This window comes from Cricetulus griseus, chromosome 3 (assembly GCF_003668045.3).
Source record: "Cricetulus griseus strain 17A/GY chromosome 3, alternate assembly CriGri-PICRH-1.0, whole genome shotgun sequence".
Classification (NCBI taxonomy): Eukaryota; Metazoa; Chordata; class Mammalia; order Rodentia; family Cricetidae; genus Cricetulus; species Cricetulus griseus.
The window spans coordinates 80,616,294-80,637,477 of record NC_048596.1 but is presented as its reverse complement, the minus strand read 5'-3'; the positions used below and the strand labels follow the sequence as shown (position 1 = coordinate 80,637,477).

General features: G+C 41.1%; 1 protein-coding gene across 1 annotated transcript in view; it reads right to left on the bottom strand.

The window, feature by feature from the left end:
- The window catches only part of Dnah3 (dynein axonemal heavy chain 3), a 163,945-nt gene that overhangs the window by 56,825 nt on the left and 85,936 nt on the right, over positions 1–21,184 (bottom strand). Inside the window, exons 38-41 of the mRNA XM_035441306.1 lie at positions 19,573–19,678; positions 17,378–17,507; positions 12,499–12,744; positions 1,213–1,316 (exon numbers count right to left, since the gene is read on the bottom strand). Coding sequence (XP_035297197.1) covers positions 1,213–1,316; positions 12,499–12,744; positions 17,378–17,507; positions 19,573–19,678 — 586 coding nt within the window. The remainder of the gene's footprint in view (positions 1–1,212; positions 1,317–12,498; positions 12,745–17,377; positions 17,508–19,572; positions 19,679–21,184) is intronic.

Sequence of the window (21,184 nt, the reverse complement as noted above, 5' to 3'; positions counted from 1 at the left end):
CCTATGCTCACTGAATCCCTCATGTTTTCATATGGAAGTGTTAGACCCCCGGAAAACTCAGGTATCCAGGGTCCCAGGCCACAACCTCGGTCACCCCAATCACCAGGCAGATTCGAGAGCTTGATGCAAACTGCATGAGGCTTTATTGTTTTTTAACGAGCTACCCCCATGTTAGCTCGGTCTTTCACCCACCTGCCATGGCGGATGGCTAGAAAAGACACCTCGAACGGGCTGCCAAGAAATCTTGTAGGGCAGTGTTAGGGGAGTGTCCAGGCTCAGGATTGGTATGCCTCCAGGCTTGGAGGGCTTGCCCTGTGTTGATTGGCCAATTGGTTGTTATGGCCCATAGGCCCTCCCAGGGTGGTTGCTATGCTTTACGCGTCATTGCTGTGCACTTGTCCGTAAAGCACACCCAGAGCCATAAAGCATAGCACCATAACTAACTTCTGATTGGTTCCTTGCCACGAGGCAGGCACCTAACCTCTTAGTGACCAAGGCAAGGTCATAGCGAGCACGTGTTACTGTCACAGCTGCCGAAATGGGGGGCTGGTCCCTTCAGAAGTACTTTCAATATGGAAGTTGAACATGTTCTTCTTGACATTTAGAGCCAAGGGTCTCAGTGCTGGGGTTTCTTTCAGTACCAGTCCCTAGGGTGTGTGTCCTGAGAGAAGCACAGCATCACCCTGTCTAGAGCATTTTTTATGAGAGTTGCTGTGGTCCTGCCACAGCACAAGAGTGCACATTTTGCATATTCTCTGTAGGACTAAAGTATATGTGAATTAGCCACTACCCAGAAAATCCATTGATTAGAACCCATTTTTCTGAGAGTTCTGCTGGAGCAAATCTTTCTCTGAGGATATAAAGTGGATTTTTAAGTCTTAGATGACTAAGAAGTAATTATGATGTTGTGGATAAGGACAATAATTAGAATAGTGACAATCACCTACCTAACTCTTACTATCTGACAGACACATGGGGTGTATACAACCTTCAATCTTGTTGGTCATCCTTTATTTTTTTCTTCCATCTTATGGTTGGGTAAACTGAGGCAAGGAGCTGGAAGCCTACATAAGGAATCTAGATCTCTTGGATACTATGCTTTGAGGGTTTGATCTTTGCAAAACACTTCCTGGAAATGCTCTCAGGGAGCTGGTAGTTCTTCTATCTGGAAGGGTACTTGGGAAAATCCAGAAACCATAACATTTCTTTTACCTTTGCATTTGCAGGGATAGTCTCCTCCTCTTTGGTGATATATTCTGTCCATGCATTCCAGTGTCCACCACCTTGTTTGAGGAAGTAAAAATCATAGATGCTTCCTGCTCCCAAATAAACAGAACATGTCATTAGCACGACAAGGTTAACTTTCATATTTGAAGAATTTGACTACTCCAGCTATAGGCATCTAAAATGCCTAACTACCAGTCCCAGAATAATTGTGGTGACACCTATCACTGGTAACTACAAATTGAAGCAAAAAGATTAAAAGACTAGTGTCTTTATTAACCATATAAAATGATGAGTGAAGATTATATAAAATTTTCTTGTTTTTATTATTTGAGACAGGGATCCTTTCTGTAGTAATGTTCAATTGCATTGAACTTGGACTCATTGTGTAGCCAAAGCTAGCTTACAACTTGTTTTTAAAAGAACAAGCACCTGTTTAATTACTTGTGGTATGGGGCATGTCACAGCATGAGTGTGAAGGTTGGAGGACAAATTATGAAAGTCAGTTGTCTCTTTCTACCATGTAGATCTCAGGGGTCAAACTCAGGTTGTCATAATCTGGCCAGCTCCCTAGCTTTAAGCTTGTTTTTGTGCCTTTCAGCAGTGGGGTTACAGGCATGTATCATTTTGCTGGTCTTCTTGTAGTGTCTCATAGACCTCATATGTTCTGTTAGTACTTTCTTAATAACTTATCTTTGCCATCAAATGTTATACAATTCATCTACCTTGTCTTCCAGCCTGACCTATCTTATTGAATTTTAATTTTATAACCTGTGTTGGCTTCCTGTATTCATTCAGAACTTTATTTGTATCCTCCCTGAGTTCTTTGAACATATTTATAATCATTTTTCTGAATCCTTTGATTGGGGTCTCATCTACTCTAATAGAAGATCATTATTATAGGTTTAGTAAATTTTGGAGGAGAAACATTGTCGTTTTTCATGTTCTCTCTCTCCTCTCCTCCCCCCACCCCCTGTGTGTGTATTGGAACCTGAATATCTGGGGTTACGTCATTTGTTAGATTTTTTTTAAATCACCCTTATTCATTCAGTAGAAGTATGCAATATTTAAGAGAGACTAAGTTATAGTAGAGTTGAAGTAGCATTTTTCTTCATACTTGGGTTAAGAGCACAGGTATCAATTGTCAGCACTCCCTGAGAGTAGAATACTGTATGTTTGCTGGTTCCAGTCCGGACTTTTCAGGATCCTAGATGCCTGTTACACCCCTGGTCAATCTGTCACAGAGTAGGTCACAGATACTGCTCATAATACTGGCTGACCCTTCAGGGGTCCAGCTATGAATGCAGGCCCCTTGCCTGGAGACTGTATTCCCCTGTATCTGCTCACTCTGATCAGGCTTCTCCCTTGCAGAACAGTGCACAGTTTTTATATTTTTGGGTTTTTTTTTTTTTTTTTTAAGATATAGGGTTTCTCTATGTAACCTTGGCTGTCCTGGAACTTGCTCTGTAGGCCATGCTGGCCTTGAACATGGAGATCCTCCTGCCTCTGTCTCTTGAGTGCTGGGATTAAAGGAATGCACCACCATCTCCTGGCCACGGTGGGACATTTTTAGAAAGCAATCTGGCATTATGTTCACAGAGCTAAAAAAAATGGTATTTAAGAAATATCATGCCCAGCCTAGACACAGGGGTGTGGGGGTGGAGAGTTGCCTTGGTCCTGCCTCAACAAGATAATAGGACAGACTCAGTAGACTTCCTAGGGGAGGCCTTACCCTCTCTGAGGAGCAGATGGGAGGAGGGGGTGGGGTGGGGGGAGTGGGAGCAGAAGAGGGGGAACTGGGATTGGAATGTAAAAGATAAATTACTAAAATTATAATAAAAATATCATTTCTGGGAATTTGTTATAAGGAAATAATTTATGGTAAAGTGTAGCATGAATAATAAAAAACCCAGAGACAGATATTGGGGTTCAAGCTGAAGATTAGAAAAGCAAAGCAGCCAGTCACTGGCTCTTACCTCTACCTCAGACTGAAATGGTTGATGCTGGTCTCAGATTGCATCTCTACTGAGCTGCTATTTAGTTTCACTGAAACTGAATGCCAAATGAGACCCTGAGCTTCTGTCTTATATACCTCTCTACTGCTGGGATAAAAGGCATTTACCACACTATCCAGCCTCTATGGCTAACTAGTGTGGCTACTGGGATTAAAGGTGTGTACCACCACTGCCTGGCCTCTATGGCTGTGGCTAGCTTTACATGCTGATCTTCAGGCAAGCTTTATTAGATCATAAAAAATATATCACCACAGCAAGAGTCCATATATATGAGCATGCAACACCATCTATCATAGCAAAGAAATAGCTGAGAAGGCCTGTGTCAGGAAACCAGATAGATAGGACATTTCCAGTCATTATAGTGGTATTTCTAAAATCTATGTATTAACACAGAAAGTTTTTTTTAAAGAAACAATCACAGATAATAGCCAGATGTAGTGGCTCATTTATTATCCTGGGCAGGAGATATGTAGAGGTGGGAGGGTAAAAAGTTCTTGGCTAGCCTGGACTGAATAGTAAGAACCTATCTCAAAAACAAGACAAAACCAAAACCAAAACAAGAGTTCAGACTGTAGATCAGGGGCAGAACATTGGCCTAGCATACCCAACACACTGGGGTTGATCCTCCACACTGTCAAAAAAATAGATTTTCAAAATGGACATATAACACTATTTAAAAGGATGATAAACGCAGACAGATCCATTGGAAAAAAGTACATTTTGAAAACTAAAATACCTGTAATAGATGCTTTTCATTAGAATCACTTTTGTTTTCTTTGCATCATGGCTGCCATTCAAACTCCAGTCCAGTAGTGAGGGAAAGAAGGAGAACAGAGGAGAAATTGAAGAGAATAAATGCTGTTACCTCTGAACGCCTTGCCCACCTATGTTTTCTTTCCTACTTGAAGAATAAAGCAAACTTTTCAACTGCGAAGTGACTTTTCAAAGGTCATGAAATGATAGTTGAACAGAGGAAAATGCAACATTAGCTGGACAGAAAAATCCCTGGCTGACAAACAAGGATTTCACAGATGATGCAAACCCAACCTTGACAGAGAAGCCCAGATGTCTGTTTGCTTTCCTTTAAGAATACTCCTCCATGTAGTTGCTTTAGCACTTGTAATAGCCATTCACCCTCATGGTTCCCAGATGATGAAAAACCAAGAAAACAGCATTCCATGACGTCAGAGTTTACATGTGGAAATTTAGCCCTGGATGCTTGTGAAAGGGCTACAAAGGCTTTTGAAGTAGCTTCAAGTGATTATAAGAAAGTGAGACCAAATCCAGAGACTATATGTTACATAATTGCACATACATGAAATATTACATCCTCAGAGAGTAGGTGAATGGCTGCCTGTGAGTGAGGAGAAGAGAGATTAGTTCAAAACATTCATGAAGGAACTTACAGGGGTGATACAAACAGTCTAAAACAGGATTGTGGTGACAGCTGCACTGGGTAAGTTTACTAAGTCACTGATTTTTATAATTAAATGGGTGAATCTCAGCATGTAAATTATGACTCAATAGAGTTTTTACATAAAAAAGTGCACCCAGCCCTGAGAGGCATCCCTCTTTGGGGGTTAAGTGAGGTCTGGTTAGGAGTGTCTGAATTTGCTACTATTTAGGATGACACAGGAGAGTAAAAAATGGTGTCACTATAAGAGAACATTGAAAGAATCCTGGTAGAATCTCTTCCAAGTAGAAAGCAGATGAACTGGATGAAAAAATGCACCAATTTGGATAACATTTCCCAAAGGCCTGTGTGTTGAACCCTATTGGAAGTGGGTGGAGTCTCTAGGAGTCAGGGTTCAGTAGAAGGAAGCTAGGCATTTGGAGACATGTTCCTTCTGGCACCAGCTCTTCTTCCTCCCCCTGGTTTCCTGGTCACCATGAGGTGAGCCACTTTCTGTGCCATATGCTGCTGCTATGATGTGCTGCCTCATCTCAGGCCCCAAATCAAAATGACCATGGGCTGAGATATCCAAAGTGGTGAGCCTCCCTCTAAGTTGACCGTCTCAGGTGCTTGTGCTGTTGGTAATGGGAAGCTGACTAGCGCAGAGATGAATTGAGTGATCTCAGAAAGAAAGAAAAGAAGTCTGGTCTCTTCCTAGCGGCTGCTCAAAGAAGGCACTGAAAAGTAGGCAGCTGTTCACCTGCTTGTTAGCTATTATTCTGGGAGGATGGGGAAATCGACCCGTTCTTTTCCCTTCACTTAGCCATTTTCCCACAGCTGAGAGGTCAAGAGGGCCATGAAGCACAATGAGAAAGGGCATGGAGAAAGTCCTAACAAATGGCACTTTAGATTCAGAGGTGGCATTCCAAGCAAGGAGCCACAGAACCCTTATGCACTGGTTAAACAAATAGAAAAGGCTGCTTCTAACAGATAGTATTAGTTGATCAAATGTCACTGGGTCTTGGCCAATCAATTTCCTTAATCTAGAGTATACAGTTCTTTGGAATCATTTAAAAGATATCTTGTGATAGCATTTATTTTGATCATAATTTAAAAAATGATCAGTTTGAAAACTACTAGAAAGGGAGTAGATCTTTATCATGGGGACAAAAGTAAAGTTAGACTTTCTACACATTAGTTCATATTGGTTTCTTGATGTCAGTCATTTTAGTTTTGCCAACAGATTTTTTATTGCTTATTTCTTTTATGTATCTGAGTTTGTGGTATATAGGCATATGTGTGTTTGTGTGTGTGTGTGTGTGTGTGTGTGTGTGTGTGTTTTCACATGCATATAGACAGGTACATGTGTGCCCTTGGCCTAAAGTTACTGCTGGAAATCATACTTGATCCCTTCTTATTGGTTTTGATGAAAGCTCTTTCAATCAAGCCAGACATTTCCACTAGGATTTGTCTTGCTAGCCAGCTTGCTCTGGGGATCTGCAGCTTCCACCCTCTGAGGATGGAATTATAGATGACCTGCCACATCCACTGGGAATTTTATATCGATTCTGAGGATCCAAGCTTCACCCCCCTGTGCTTGTGTGGCAAATACTTGAAGCCCTGAGCCATATCCCCAGCCCACTAAAGCCCTGTCTGAATCAAAGCTCCTAGGTGGCTACAACCATGGAGTATATGCAGAAGCCAGCTTACAATGTGTGCTGGTTTCTTGTGTGTTACATCAGTTGATAGCACAAAAGAAAGAGGAGATGAGGTTACTAGAGTGCTCATGGACATAATGAAGGAAGATCTTGGAAAAAGGATGGAAACCCTTTATGTCACTGGCCCGCTTGATGCAAAGAGGAAGGAAACATGTCATTTCAGAGCAGGCCAAGATTGGGGTCTAAGGCAACTCATGAACCAGGTCTGCAGACACTAAGAATAAACAGACTGGCCTGGAGGGCTGAGGAAAGCAGAAAACAATATGTGAAAATGCAGTGTAAAGAGCAGTGTGGAGGCCAACCTGAGGAGTGTATCTCTGAAATGTGTTCAGTGTGGGACTGGCTGGCTTCAAGAAATGGCTTGGCATCCTCAGCAAGGTGCAAAAGGCATCAGTTAAAAAAAATGAAACAGGAACAGAAAATCACCAGGAGAAAAAAGTAAGCTGAGCGGAAATGGAAAGGTGGGATCATAAGCGAGATGTCCAGTCTAATAGAAACAATGACAATGGTGACAATGATGCATAACAATTGATGGCACTTGGTTAACACTATTATATGATATCTATATAAAACAAACACAATTATGATATACTATATAGCATCATTATACTATAAAGTTTAAGTATTTTATATGTATTTGCTCATTTAATTCTTCCAGGAAAACCACAGACATGCTCTATTATTGTTGTACATATTTCAGACTGTGGAAACTGAAAGGGACTAAGGAATTTGCTTCAAGTCCGCCAGCTGCTAAGTGTGGGAGCCAGAATTCTAGCCTTGACTGCTTTATTCTGGACTCCATGCTTTTAACTGTCACATTAAAAAAATGGCAAGAAGAAAAATATGCAGAGGTTTGATTAATATTATTCAAGATGGACAGGAGACTAATTGAAGTTGTGGGTGACTGATATTAAAATAAAAACCACACTTAAAAGGACAAAAATCAAAAATAGGGAAATATGATATAATAGATACAGAAGTCAGAGAACACAGTTCTTCCATGCTGACTAAACAGACGCATCAGATTCCAGGCAGAATAAGTAAAAGGAGACCCATGTCTAGACAGTCTGTCAAAACAAAAACAAAACACAACCTACAATAGAACAGTAAATAAAGAACACATGAAAAACAAGCAACCACTATATAAAATTCAGCCTCACTTCTAACTAAAAAGAGAAGAAATTTTAATTACATTCTGTTTCCACATTTCAAATGTGACTAGAATGACAAAACACACAAGGAAAATGGAGAGTGTTTAGAAATAAGCAAATCCATATTATAATTGAGACCACTTGATAACATCTATAGGTCATTAACAGTGAGAAAATGAGTCAGGGATAGTTAAAATGAACACGACCATCCTAAACCAACTGAATGTAAATAATACTTATAAATCACTTCATCTGGAAACAGTAGACAATGCATTCTTCTCAAACTTACATGGAATGTTCAAGACAGGCCACATTCTTGGCTATAAAACACTTTTAAAACATTTAAAAAATAGATATCATATAGTATATACTTCAAGAACACAACAGAATTAGAATTGAAACTGACAAGAGAAAGATACCTAAAAAATCTTGAGGTCCTTTCAAGATTAAATGAAACTGACACATGAATCAAAAAAGTTCCCAGGGCTAAGGAGATGTCTCAGATGCACAACCAGCAATGGTGGAGACCAGAGTTCGGATCCCCAGCACACCAGGTTTGACGTGGTGGCCTGCCTGTAATCTCAGCACTCAGAAGGTGGAGGTGGGATCCCTACAGCAAGCTGGTTAAACAAACTAGCTATACTGGCAAGCTCTGTGTTCAAGTGAGAGACTCTACCTCAGTGGATAAGGTGGAGAGCAGCTAAAGAAGACAACCAACATCAGCTGTGTTTCCATATACACATCCATATACACATCCACAGACATGCAAACATGTATACATACAAGCACACACCACAGACACACAAGGAAAAAAGTATCAAGAGAAATTTAAAAATAATATGACCTAAATACAAATTAAAATGTGTCTCAATACCTATGGAATTGGGTGAAAGCAATTTATACTGGGGACTTTTAGCAATAATTACATATATCAGAAAGAGAGAAATATCTAAAAGTCAACAATGTAAGTACATTTTAGGGAGCTAGAAAAATAAGGGTAAGTTTAATCCAAAATAAATAGTAAAACTGTAACAGAAAACAATAAAATTGGCAACAGAAAATTACTTGAGAAAAATCCACAAAACCTGAAGCAGTTAATCTTTGAGAAAGTATTAAAATTGATACACTTTCAGGCCAATGTTACCAGGAAAAAAGGAAAAAGAAAGATTGTTAATATCAGGAAGGAAAGAGGGGTTATTGTTGCTAATTCCCATGGAGATGAAAAGGATATCGAAGGGATGCATAAACAAGGATACCCCATAAATTTGATACTTTAAATATGATAGGCTCAATTCTTTGAGAGACACTCTGTCCAAATTAACATAAAGAAAAGTTGATAATTTGTGTATGTCCTTATTTATTAAAGAAACTGAATCCACAGTTAATGCCTCCAAAACCAAAACCAACCAACTAAACAAACAAAAAAGCAACACAAGCATCAGGCTAGGATGGGTTCATTGATCTAAGATATCTAAGATATCTAAGATTTCAGAAATGATGCTAAGTGTCCATCATCTCTTCTAGGAAACACACATTTTCCTGTGAGGTCAATACCCAAATGCTAAAACCAAAGATCTTACAAAGGGTAACTATTTTTCATCCACATACACAGGCCCCAACAAAACATCAGCAAATTGACAAAGTGGGACTGACTACAGGCATGTAAAGCTGGCTCAACATTTGGAAATAGACTATAATCCACATTATTAACATGGAAAAGAAGAAAAATAATACATCATATGATTTTTGTGAGTATTTGATAAAATCCAACACAAACTAGAGTCATCTGAAAGGAACGAACCCCTGTTGAGAAAATGTCCCCACAATATTGGTCTGTAGACAAGCCTGTGGGTCATTTTCTTAATTAGTGACTGATGTGGGAGTGTCAAGACTGTTGTGGAAAGGGCTACCCCTGGGCTTGTAGTCCTGGGTTCTATTAGAAAGCTAGGTTTGGCAAGCCATAAGGAGCAAGTCATTAAGTAGCACCCTCTATGGCCTCTGCATTAGCTCCTATCTTTAGGTTCCTGCCCTGCTTGAATTCCTGCCCCAAATACTTTGGATAATGAAATGTTATATGGGAGTGAGAGTGAAAAAAAAAAAAAAAACCCTTTACTCTTCAAATGGCTTTGGTCATGATACTTCATCACACAGTAGAAAAGTAACCGAGAGAAATTGGCATTAGGAGAGTTGGATATTGCTGTGACAGACCTAACCATGTTGTTTTGCAGAGGACTGTGGAAGGACTTTGGAACTTTGGACCAGAAAATCCATTGAGTAGTGAGAGTTCAGTGGGCTGTTCTGTAAGAGCTTAGACAATAATAAGAATGTTGATGGAAATGTAGATGATGAAGGCCTGACCTGTGAAGTTCAGGAGGAAGTTTAAAAACTGTAAGCCACCCCATTAAATGTTTTTCTTTATAAGAAAAAAAAAAAACGTTCTTAGGCCATTGTTATTTTGAATAAAGAATCTGTGGCATCTGGTCAGCTGGGGCTGAAGAATCAGTTGTGATTAACAAGAAGCCCCATGAAGTGAAACCTTTGCTTTGTTGAGACAATTGATTCTGGTCTTCTGGAGCTGAGAAATTAGCAGTGATTAAGAAGAGACCAGCACCATTGAGGTGGAATGTTCTGCTCAGGGTTTGCTCAGGGTCAATGCACAGAAACTGTGTTCTAGAGGTTGCCTAGGTTCCACCATGTGCTGGCAGCCAAATTTGGTAATGTGTAAGATTCTTCCAGGAGGTATTCACTTTTACATGAAAGGGTCATTGGAGGTTTGGCATCCTGAAGATAGCCTAAAAGAGGCTATTGATGAAAGTGCAGCCCAGTTGTAATAAAAGACGAAGTATTTTGGAGATGCAAGTACCATGGGAAGACCTCCAAGAACAGGAGCAGCCATGGAGTAGAGAAGGTGCAAGCTGTATGTGCTACTGACAGCAGAGGCAGAAAAGTGCCTTCGGAGGAGTTCAAAAGATTGTATGTTCACAATCACAGACATCGAGCATTGTGTTATTTACACTGTTGGAATTTGGTTTTGCTTTGTCTAGATTGTGATTGTGCCCTCATTCTTCCCTCATTCAATAAAGCATTTAATATTTTTGATTTTACTGGAGCTCACAGTTGTGACTTTGAACTTTTTTCTTTCTTTTTTTCTTTTTCTTTTTTTTTTTTTTTGAGACAGGGTTTCTCTGTGTAGCTTTGGAGCCTGTCCTGGCACTTGCTCTGGAGACCAGGCTGGCCTCAAACTCACAGAGATCTACCTGCCTCTGCCTCCCAAGTACTGGGATAAAAGGCGTGAGCCACCAATGCCTGGCTGTGACTTTGAACTTTTAAAGAGATTTTTTGAGTTTTACTGAGATTTTTGATTTTAAAAGTGACTTTGGATTTTTAAAGAGACTGAACTTTTAAAGTATTTGAATTTGTAAGGCTGTGGGATTTTTATGTAAAACGTCTTATAATGTTGACATTAATGTGTGATCTTGGGGATAAACAAGAAAGGAAAGGTTATGGCTTAACAGAGATGTGTTTGTGTGTCAAGTTGACAAGGCATCAATTGTTCTGATTCGATTTATGTCAACTTGACCCAAGCTAGAATCTGGGTGAGCCATAAGAGGCCATTAAGCAACACTCCATGGCCTGTGCATCATCTCCTCCCTCTAGGTTCCTTCCCTGCTTAAGTTCCTGCCTTGGCTTCCCTCAATGGACTATTGTGGTTTGAAGGAAAATGACTCCCAAAGGGAGTGGCACTATAAGGAGTTGTGACCTTGTTGGAAGAAGTTTGTCACTGTGGGGGTGGGCTTTGTGGTCTCTTTCTCAAGTCTCCCTCAGGGTGTCGGCCAGTAGACTTCTTGTTGTCTGCAAGATGTAACACTCTCAGCTATAGCACCACATCTGCCTGCATGCTTCCCACCACTATCATAATGGACAGAACCTCTGAAACTGTAAACGAGCCATACTCAATTAAATGTTTTCTTATAGTTGCCATGGTCATGGTGTCTCTTCACAGCAATAGTAAACCCCAAGACAGACTGTGATTCAGGATATTTAAACCAAATAAACCCTTTCCTCCCCAAGTTGCTTTTGGTCATGGTGTATCATCACAGCTGTAGAAAAGTAACTGAGACACCCACTCATGATAAAAACATCTCAGCCAATTAGGAATAGATGGAATGTGCTCCAGCCAAGCACAGACACCATCATCCTAAGTTGGGTTTTTTTTCCTTTTAGGACTCAAAGATCCCCTTTCATCACTTCTGTTCAAAAACATACTAGAGATTCTAAATAATGGAATGGGATATGGAGATAAAAAATTAGGGAGGAAGAAATGAAGCCATATGACACGATAAAAGGGTGACATGGGAGAGACCCCCAAAGAAAATTCATCTGAAACTTATTAGTAATATGACAATGTTTTCAGGTACAAAGATGGCTGCTTTCTTGTCTATCAGAAGTGAACATTTAAAATAAAGTAAAAGTCACAGCACTTTACCCACTGAACCATCTTACTAACCCCAAATCAAGTCAATATTAACTACTACTCTTTTAGTAACTATTCACATCAGAGAATATTTGTAGCTATTTTGAAGATAACAGTAAAATTGTAAATACCTCAGTATGTTACATCATAACACAAAGTTGGAAGAAGCATTAATGACAAGGTCCCTAAACAAGAAACATGTGAACATATAGAACAGGGCTACAAAATGGCAAAACCAAAATGGAGGTAGTTCTTATTTTTACTGAGTGGTCAAGTGATGATAGTTCTTACAAAAATAAAACAATGACATCCCCAAACACCTCCCAAAATAAACTGTAATTGTGGTTTTATATTTAAAAGTAATTAAATGTCCCTAAGACTGTATTTTAGGACCACTCCTGTCTTATGTGGGTTAGCTCTGAAGAAGCGGCCCCCCACTCCCTTAGTTTTTGACTTACATGGCCCACACATTAAGTTGGGTTTGTGACACATGATTTAAACTCATAAAACAGGGCATACGTACCTCTTTCTGGAAATGTGTTGTTTTTGGTGAGTTTCACACTTTTGGGCCTTGGGTGATAATCATCCATGCCCATAATCAGGGTGCGGAAAAACACATCAAATTTCTTTCTGCTCTCAGCATTGATGGTACCTGCCACAGTCCACACCAAGGAGAAGAGAAACAGCCCTTGTAGCCAGAGGAAGATCTGCTGACTTGACAGACCTTCATACATGTCACTTTCCTCCTCCTCTACATTCCTGATCTCATCTGAAAGTGAAAGAAAGGGAGGCTTAGGTTAACAAGGATGCTCAGCATGTATGAGATGAGCTGGCTGAAGGGCCCGGGAAGACGACTGATGCTGGCTGAGCATCCATCCCATATCAGAGCCTTTATCACATATGTATTCACAAAGTGACTACATGCTCATTTGGGTGTTATGTCTCTGTACAGATCCACGTGTGTTCATATGTCTGAGGACACAGGTAGAGGTCAGAGGTTGATGCTAGGTGTCTGCCTCAATTGCTCTTTTTGAGAGCATTTTTGAGACAGGGCCTCTCGCTGAACCCAGAGCTTGCTAATTTGGTGGGACTAGTTGCCCAGTGGACTCCAGGGATGCTCTTGTCTCTACCTCCTGAGTACTGGAATTATAGGCAATAGCTACCATTCTTAGCTTTTTACCTGGGTTCAGGGGATCTGAACTCAGGTCCTCATACTTGCATATATATTCTTTCATTGTGGTTAAACATAACATAAAGTTTGCCATATTAACTATTAAAGTACACATTTCAGAGGTATTCAGTATATTCACATGGGCAGCCATCATTACCATTCGCATCTGGTGCTCCCTTATCTAGAACTGGAATTTGGTACCACTACCAATAACTCATTCTCCACTGCTTACATAGCCAGCATCCTACTTTCTGTCTCCATTTTTGACTACCCTAAGCACATTACAGAAGTCAGTTATTTTTGTGACTGGCTTATTTCACTTAGCATAATATGTTCAGGCTTTACCAATTTTGTACTTGTCATTGATTTCTTAATTTATTTTTATTAAATTATAATTTGATTTTTTGTGCATGGATATGTTGTGGAATAGACTAAGTAAAGATGTGCTGCAGAATTGTTTAACTATGTAAAATGTGTACATTTGTTTAACTATGTTAAGATGTGTTACTTTTTATGCTGCATTTGTTTAACTATGTAAAGATGTGTTACATTTGTTTCACCTTGCCTGCCTAAGGCACCTAATTGGTCTAATAAGTGAATGGTCAATAGCTAGGCAGTAGAGGGACAGGAAGGGCTGGTGGGAAGAGATAATAAGTAGTAGGAGGAATCTAGGCTCTGGGAGAGAGAACAAGGAAGAAAGAGAGGGAGACCCCCCCAGGGCCAGCCAGCCAGGCAGCCAGGCAGCCACCAGCCAGCCAGACATAGAAGAAGCCAGAAAACTGGACTTACAGAATAAAAGAAAGGAAAAATTCCTGAGGCAAAAGTGGATAAAGATAAACAGGTTAAAATAAATCATAAGAGCCAGTGAGACAAGCCTAAATTAAGGCCAAGCATTCATAACTAACAATAAGTCTCCATGTCATGATTTTGGGGCTGGCAGTCCAAGAAACTCTGCTACATGGATATTTTTCCCTACATGTATGTATGTGCACAATATATATGCCTGGTGCCCTCAGAGGTCAGAAGAGAGTTTTGGATTCCCTGTATAAAAGTTATAGATTGTTGTGAGCTGCTGTATGGGTGCTAGAAACTGAACTCAGGTCCTCTGCAAGAGCAACAAGTGTTCTTAACTGCTGGCCCTTCTTTCCAACCTTTGCGGTAGTTTGAATGTTATTGGCCCCTATAAGCTCATAGGGAGTGGCAGTATTAGGAGGAGTGGCCTTGTTGGAGGAAGTGTGTCACTGTGGGGGTGGGCTTTGAAGTCTCCTTTGCTCAAGCTAGGCCCAGTGTCAGACCACTTCCTGTTGCCTGTAGGACTCTCAGCTCTTTTTCCAGCACCATGTCTGCCTCCATGCCACCATGTCTCATGATGATAATAATGGACTAAACCTCTGAAAATGTAAGCTACCCCAATTAAATGTTTTTCCTCATAAGAGTCAACGTGGTCATGGTGTCTCTTTACAGCAATAGAAACCCTAACTAAGACAATCCCCAATATTTCCTTTTCAAAATGCTAAATTATGTTTCATTGTGTGATTATACCCTTGTTTAGCCATTCATCTGTTGATGACAACCTGAATGGGTATGGCCCTATAAATATCTGATCAAATCCCTGCTTTCAGTTATATTGAGTGTATACATTGAAGCCAGGATATTGATCACATATGGCAAGTCTACGGTTCTTTTTCAAAGAATCCACCAACACATTTTGACAGACAAGCTGCTTCATTTTATAGTCCCAGCGACAGTCTGTTAAGTCCACAGGACTCCGAATTTCTTCATCTTCTCAGACACTTGTTATTTATTTATTTTTATTTGCAGCCATCACAGCCATTTGCAGCCATTCACAGGCATGAAGAGATGTCTCCATCACTGTGGCATTGATTTACATATGCCCAGTGGTTAGAGATGACAAGCCTTTCCGTGTAATTCCTGACCATGTGTAGCTTCTTGGAGAACTGTCCATCAATTCCTTTACCTATGTTTTGTTATTTCTTTCTATATCCTCTATATTAATTCTTTGTGTGTGCATGCATGTGTTCTTGTGGCTGTGAGGACACTTACATGTTCTGATGTTTGTGCACATGCATGATGGAGGCCAATCATGGTTGTCCCTCCTCAGGGCCTACCACCTTGCTTTTTGAGGCAAGGTCTCTTATTGGTCTGGGTTTGATGCTGAAGCTGGCCTGGCCAGTCAGTGAGCCCTGCATATTCAGTGTCTCCACCTCTCCAGTGCTGGGATTACAAGCTTGTGCCACTGCACTCTGTTTTCTCATCATTTCTGAAGACTGAACTCAGCTCTTCTTGTTTGTATGGCAAGTAGTTTACTGACTGAGGCATCTCCCCAGTCCTTGATACTAATTCTTTTGTGATTTTTAATTTTTGAGTCAGTGTCTTATCATATAGCCCTGCCTGGTCTGGAAGCATTTTCGGTTCCTCATCTTAAGGCCTCGAACATTGCAGCTACTAGGTTCTTGTCTTTTAATTGGTAGAACAGAAGTTTAGAGTTCTGGAGTGAGCTACATGCATGTTCAAGCCCTGTCTCTAGTTTTCAGTAGTTGAGTATTTGAGGGAAGTTTCATGGTGGCAGATTTGGGAAGGCAAATGATGAGATCACTTGGATCTGGAAACAATGAGTCTATTTCTCATGCTGGTGCTTCTTCACTTAAGAGAAACTATATAAGGACAGCAGACAGAACTTGGGAAAATACATAGCATTTACAAAGGTATTGTAAATATATGTCACTGAATACAACTGGTATGTTTCTAAAGAGAGTCCCAAACTTATGTTTAAAAAAATCTACGTGGGATGTATGTATATATGTGCATGTTCATGTGTGTGAGTGCAGGTGTGTATGTGCCCCAGGGTACCTGTGGAGGTTCGGGGACAACCTTAGCTCTCACCTTCTACTTCGACACAGTCTCTTGTTGCTCACCCCGGTGTATGCAAGAGCACTGGGATTACAGATGGGCTATATGTCTGGCTTTATGTGGGTTCTGGGGATTTGAACTCAGGTCTTCATAAATATATGCAGCAAGCTCTTTACCCACTGAGCCATCTCTTGAGTACCCAGAGTTTAATTTATAAAAATCAAGCAATATTTAGAAAGTCCTCATTCCACTGTCAACTATGTTATATTTTTAGTTTGTACTTACAATGCTTTTTTGAAAAAATAGGCTGAGAACATAGGTTTAAGTATCAAAAGTTGTAAAGAAAATCCGTCTGGGTTTGAGTTATGTGCTATCTTGAAAAAGAAGTGGCATCCTGTAAGAGTTCTCCAAATATACACGTCTTTTGTCATCGGCAGCAGATGTCAGTGACATCTGATTTGTGTGCCAGAAGTTATGGAAATGTGTGATCACACCTCAGAGGTACATAAATCACAGAACTACTGTCCCCTAAAGAAGTTTCCTGGTTTTGAAATTGATATGGCTAGTTCTCATCTAATGCATTTGTGTTGCAAATGTATGTATTTGTAAATTTTCTTTCTTTTGTGTGATTATGTGTGTGTTCCTTTTTGTGTGAGTACGTGTGTGTGTGTGTGTGTGTGTGTGTGTGTGTGTGTGTGTGTATGTGTGTGTATGTGTGTGTGTGCGCGCGCTTGTGCACGAAGGACAGAGGTTAACCTTGGGTGTTATTCCTCAAAGTATTCCACTTTGTTTTTGAAGTAGAGTCTCTCATTGGCCTGCAAGTTTCTGAATTTGCTAGTTGGGCTGGCCAGTGAGACTCGAGGATCCATCTGTCTAAACCTTCCCAGTGCTGGAATTACAAGTGTGCACCACCATGCCTGCCCTTTTTATGTAGTTTCTGGGGATCAAACTAAGATCTTCACGATGTTGTGGTAAGCATTTTTGAGTAAGCATTGGTTGAGCTATCTCCCCAGACCCCATATTTTTTCTTAACAAATGAAAACTTCTCTATTTTTCCAACTTTTTTTTTTCAGGGAAACATTCAAATGTGTCAACAAAATCCCTGTGTGGAGGAGAAGCTCCTCCTGTGTGGAAGAGGACCCTTAGGTGGGAGAAGAAAGGAAGGGATCAACTTTGTGTGCTAGCAACAAATCAATAGGAGACAAAGCACAAGGTTCTTTCCATAAACTCCACCATCTACAATTCAAAGTGCTCTTGTTCTTGATAAACATCTGGTCCCATTGTAACTCAAGAGGAGGAAAAGAGGGTTGAGAGCAAAAGCATGAGCCAAGACACACCCAGCCCCATGTGGGACACTTACCAAGCAGAGAGGAGTATAGCCGCATCATCGAGAAGGCAAGGTGGATAGGAGATGTTTGCACCACAAATTTGCCATGCATACGATTAAAGTCCAGGCAGGGCTGGACAAGCCACGTGAACATGTCCTCAACCTGAGAGGAGAAAGCTTCTTGAGAATGTGGAGACAAAGAGCTTGACCTACCAGGGAGGCTGAAGATGCTTGTGCAATTGCTGGCTGCTTTTGAGTGCTGTTTCAAAATTTACATCCTTCAAATTTGGTGTCTTGATCTTTTTTCTGGGCTAGCCAAATGGTATTCTCTCAGGATGCAAAGCTGCAGCAGTGAGTGGTGGCTCCTAGACTGCCACATGATCACCAGGGCAAGTAACTCACTCTTTAGGGTGCACTGTGATGCTAACCTATGATATTTGATACTTTAGATAGACTAAATGAAAATTTAAAGCTATGGTATTTTAAATGTGCTTTTTCACTAAATAAAAAAGCATCTGTATTTATTTAGTGAACAAATATTATTGAGCACTTACTGATTGCATTGTGGTAAATAGTGCTGGGGATGAATAGTAGCGAAGATAGACCCAGCCCCTGCTAGGAGGAGGAGGAGACAGACAATAAGCAAAGAACCAAATATATTACAGGTCATGGGAAGTCTCAGCAGGAAACAAAAGTGTTATGTGGTGAATAACAGGAATAACAGGATGGTTTAGGGAAGGCTTCTTGGAGGAGGAAACTTGTGTAGCTTTTTCCTCCCTGTGGCAGTGGGATTTGAACCCAGGAGACCTCACATGCTGGGCAAGCACTCAGTCATTGAGCTACATGCCCAGCAAGGAGATTACATACTGTGACCTGGATGACAAAGGTCTAGATTGGGCAAGATGTCTGTATGAGGAATACAAGACATAGGTGCTCTGAGTTTCCTAGGAATGGAAACAAGACAGGATAGCCCAGGAATGAGACAGGACTGGAGAGGGAGCTGACAGGCTGCTGAGGCAGGCAAAGCAGGGCCACAGCCTCTGATGAGGGGTCTGAGGACATGGTGGAGTCTCCAATGGACTTGATGGGTATAAGGTCTTGGCAGCGGTGTGTGTGTGTGTGTGTGTGTGTGTGTGTGTGTGTGTGTGTGTGTGTGTGTGTTGGTCCCTGGGTATGTATGTGAACATGTACTTCTATAAATGCATGTGGTCATATATATTATATGTGAATATGCATGATGATGGGCATAGGATTGTCCTACATAACCCTCCTGAGTATTTCCATAGTAGGATGGAATCCAACCCTTTTTGGCTTCCTTCATGGGAGATTTTCCTAAGCAAAGAAGGACAAGAGGCACCGGAAATACAGGCTCTCCCTTCTGGCTTCCCTATTCTGACAATGTGGTCAGCTACCTACATAGCCTGAACTTTCCTATTTCTCTTTATTTGTATGTGTATGGTGTGGGTACCTGTGTGCAGAGACATGCTCACATATGTGTTTAGGCATGTGGAGGCCAGAGGTCAGTTTGAGTCTTCTTCAATCATATTCCACTTTCTTTTTGGAGACAGGGTCTCCCTGAACCTGAAATTCACCAGTCTGACTAGATTGGCTGACTGGAAAGTTCCAAAACGCTTTCTCTGGCACTGGGATTATTGTTATATGCCACAGCATGCACTGTTCATTCACTTCTGTTTTAAGATGGGTGTTAGAGCTTCACAGCAAGGGCTTTACCAACTGAGCCATCTTCCTAGTTCTCCTACTTCTTTTATGCTGGGAGGAAGGGAAAGGCGACTCCCACTTGTCATACCCATAAGGAGAACATTTCTAACTGTCTCCCTCCTAGTTGGAGGTTTGGAGAGCGGGACACAGAGTGTAAAGTGGCAGCACAGAGGGACGTGGCTCTTCTAAGGTGCTGTCTCTAGGACTGTAGCTATAGACATTTTTGCTAGTGGAATGGTAGAAGAAAAGACTGACACCTTGGTCACCCTCAGGAACATTGCTTGGCTCTGGTATTCCCCACTGGGAAGAAGGTGGAATAGGAACTAAAAATAGACTGTACCATTCCATCCCTACCATGAAGAAGAAAGTAAAAAAAAATGACAGGCAGCCCGGGAACAATATAAAGGGACTGGCAGGAAAGGGAGGGACGATGAAGGTGAAGGTATGCCTACAAGGTCCATGAGATGCGTAGGGAATGATTGTAGAGAAGGAGTGTCCCAGACTCTCACCAGTTCTAGGTGCTCCTTGGTGAGACAGGGGGGCAAAGTGTCCATGTACGAGTCCTTCAAGGGCTTCCAGCCCAGCTGGTGGGCCTCCATGTAGATCATCCCACACCTGTGGCACAGACAAATGGGTCTGGTGTATGCCTGTTCATTACTAACACTGCTGACGTTTATCGACATCAACACACTCACACAGTATTCTAGGCTTTATTGGGCTTTGACAGTAAACTTCATCCAGCTTATGCCCTCTCTCACCTTATTTCCCTAGGTTAGTCACCTTCCCATGGAAAGAATAGAGCGTCATCAATTTGACCTCTTTCCTCCTTAGTCATGCAGTATTCTAAAGGCTCATAAAGTGCACATCTGTGCACATATATACACACACATGGACATGTAGTTTAAATATGAACTTCCCCATGGCATCATATTTTGAATGTTGTTCCCAGGCTGGTGATGCTATATGAAGGAAACAGGTGACTAGGGAAGAGCCTTTGAAGGTTATAGACCCGTTTCTGGTTCCTGCCTTAGTCTACTTCCTGATGTGAACAGCCCCAGCCATGTATTTCTGTCACTATGATATGAACTGCTCCACCATTCCCTTCCAGTCATGAAGGACTAAAACCCTAGCAAATTGTGGGACAAAATGATCTCTCCTTCCTCTTCTTCCCTCTTTCTCTGTTTTGTTTAAAAATATACTTTTATTTCTATGTATGTGTATGTGTTTATGTGGCAGTGTGCCATATGTGTGCAGGGGCCCAAAGAGGCCAGGAGTGTGCTCTGTCCCCTAGATACAGGCAGTTGTTTGACTCTTGACATGAGTGCTAGGAACTGAACTCAGGTCATCTGGAAGAGGAGCAAGGGCTCTGAACCACTGAGCCAGTGCCCCAGGCCAGCCCTTCCTTTGCCTCTCTTCCTCCTCCTCCTGTTTAATTTCACTTTATTTAATTTTCCTCTCATGTCCAATTTCTTATGTTGTTTCTGTCACGTCTTTTGTATGTTGATACAATAACACACACACACACACACACACACACACACACATACAATGTACAGAGTGCTTGAGTTCTTAAACCATTTAACAGGGGTACTATATTATCATCAATTTGTGGTTTCCCTTTAAAATTTGTTTACCTACTATTGTATATGTGTATATGATGTGTATGAGGGCACACATGGCACTGGGAACATGTGGAGATCAGCGGACAACTCTGTGGAGTCAGTTCTCTCCTTCACCTTTACATGGGTTTGGGAATCAACTCAGATCATCAAGCATGGGTAGCAAACCCTTCACCTGCCAAGACATCTTATTGGTCTGTAGTTTACTTTTGTATTTAGTGTTTTTAAGATTTAATCCTTAATCCAGTTATTAAGATTTGTTTGTATAGTTGCATGTCAATGCAACTCATTTATTTTGTGACATACATATAAATGTATTTCAGATATGCCTTATTAATTCATTCCTCTCGATGGACATTTGGGCTGTCTCATTGGGCTGTTTGGTGCTGGGAGCTGAGCTGCTATGAATGTTTGCTAGCAGGTCTCCTCTTCATCCATGAAAGCTTCTTGGGGGCATATACTCAGGGGACGTGTGCTGTCTAGTGAACAAGGCCAGACTATT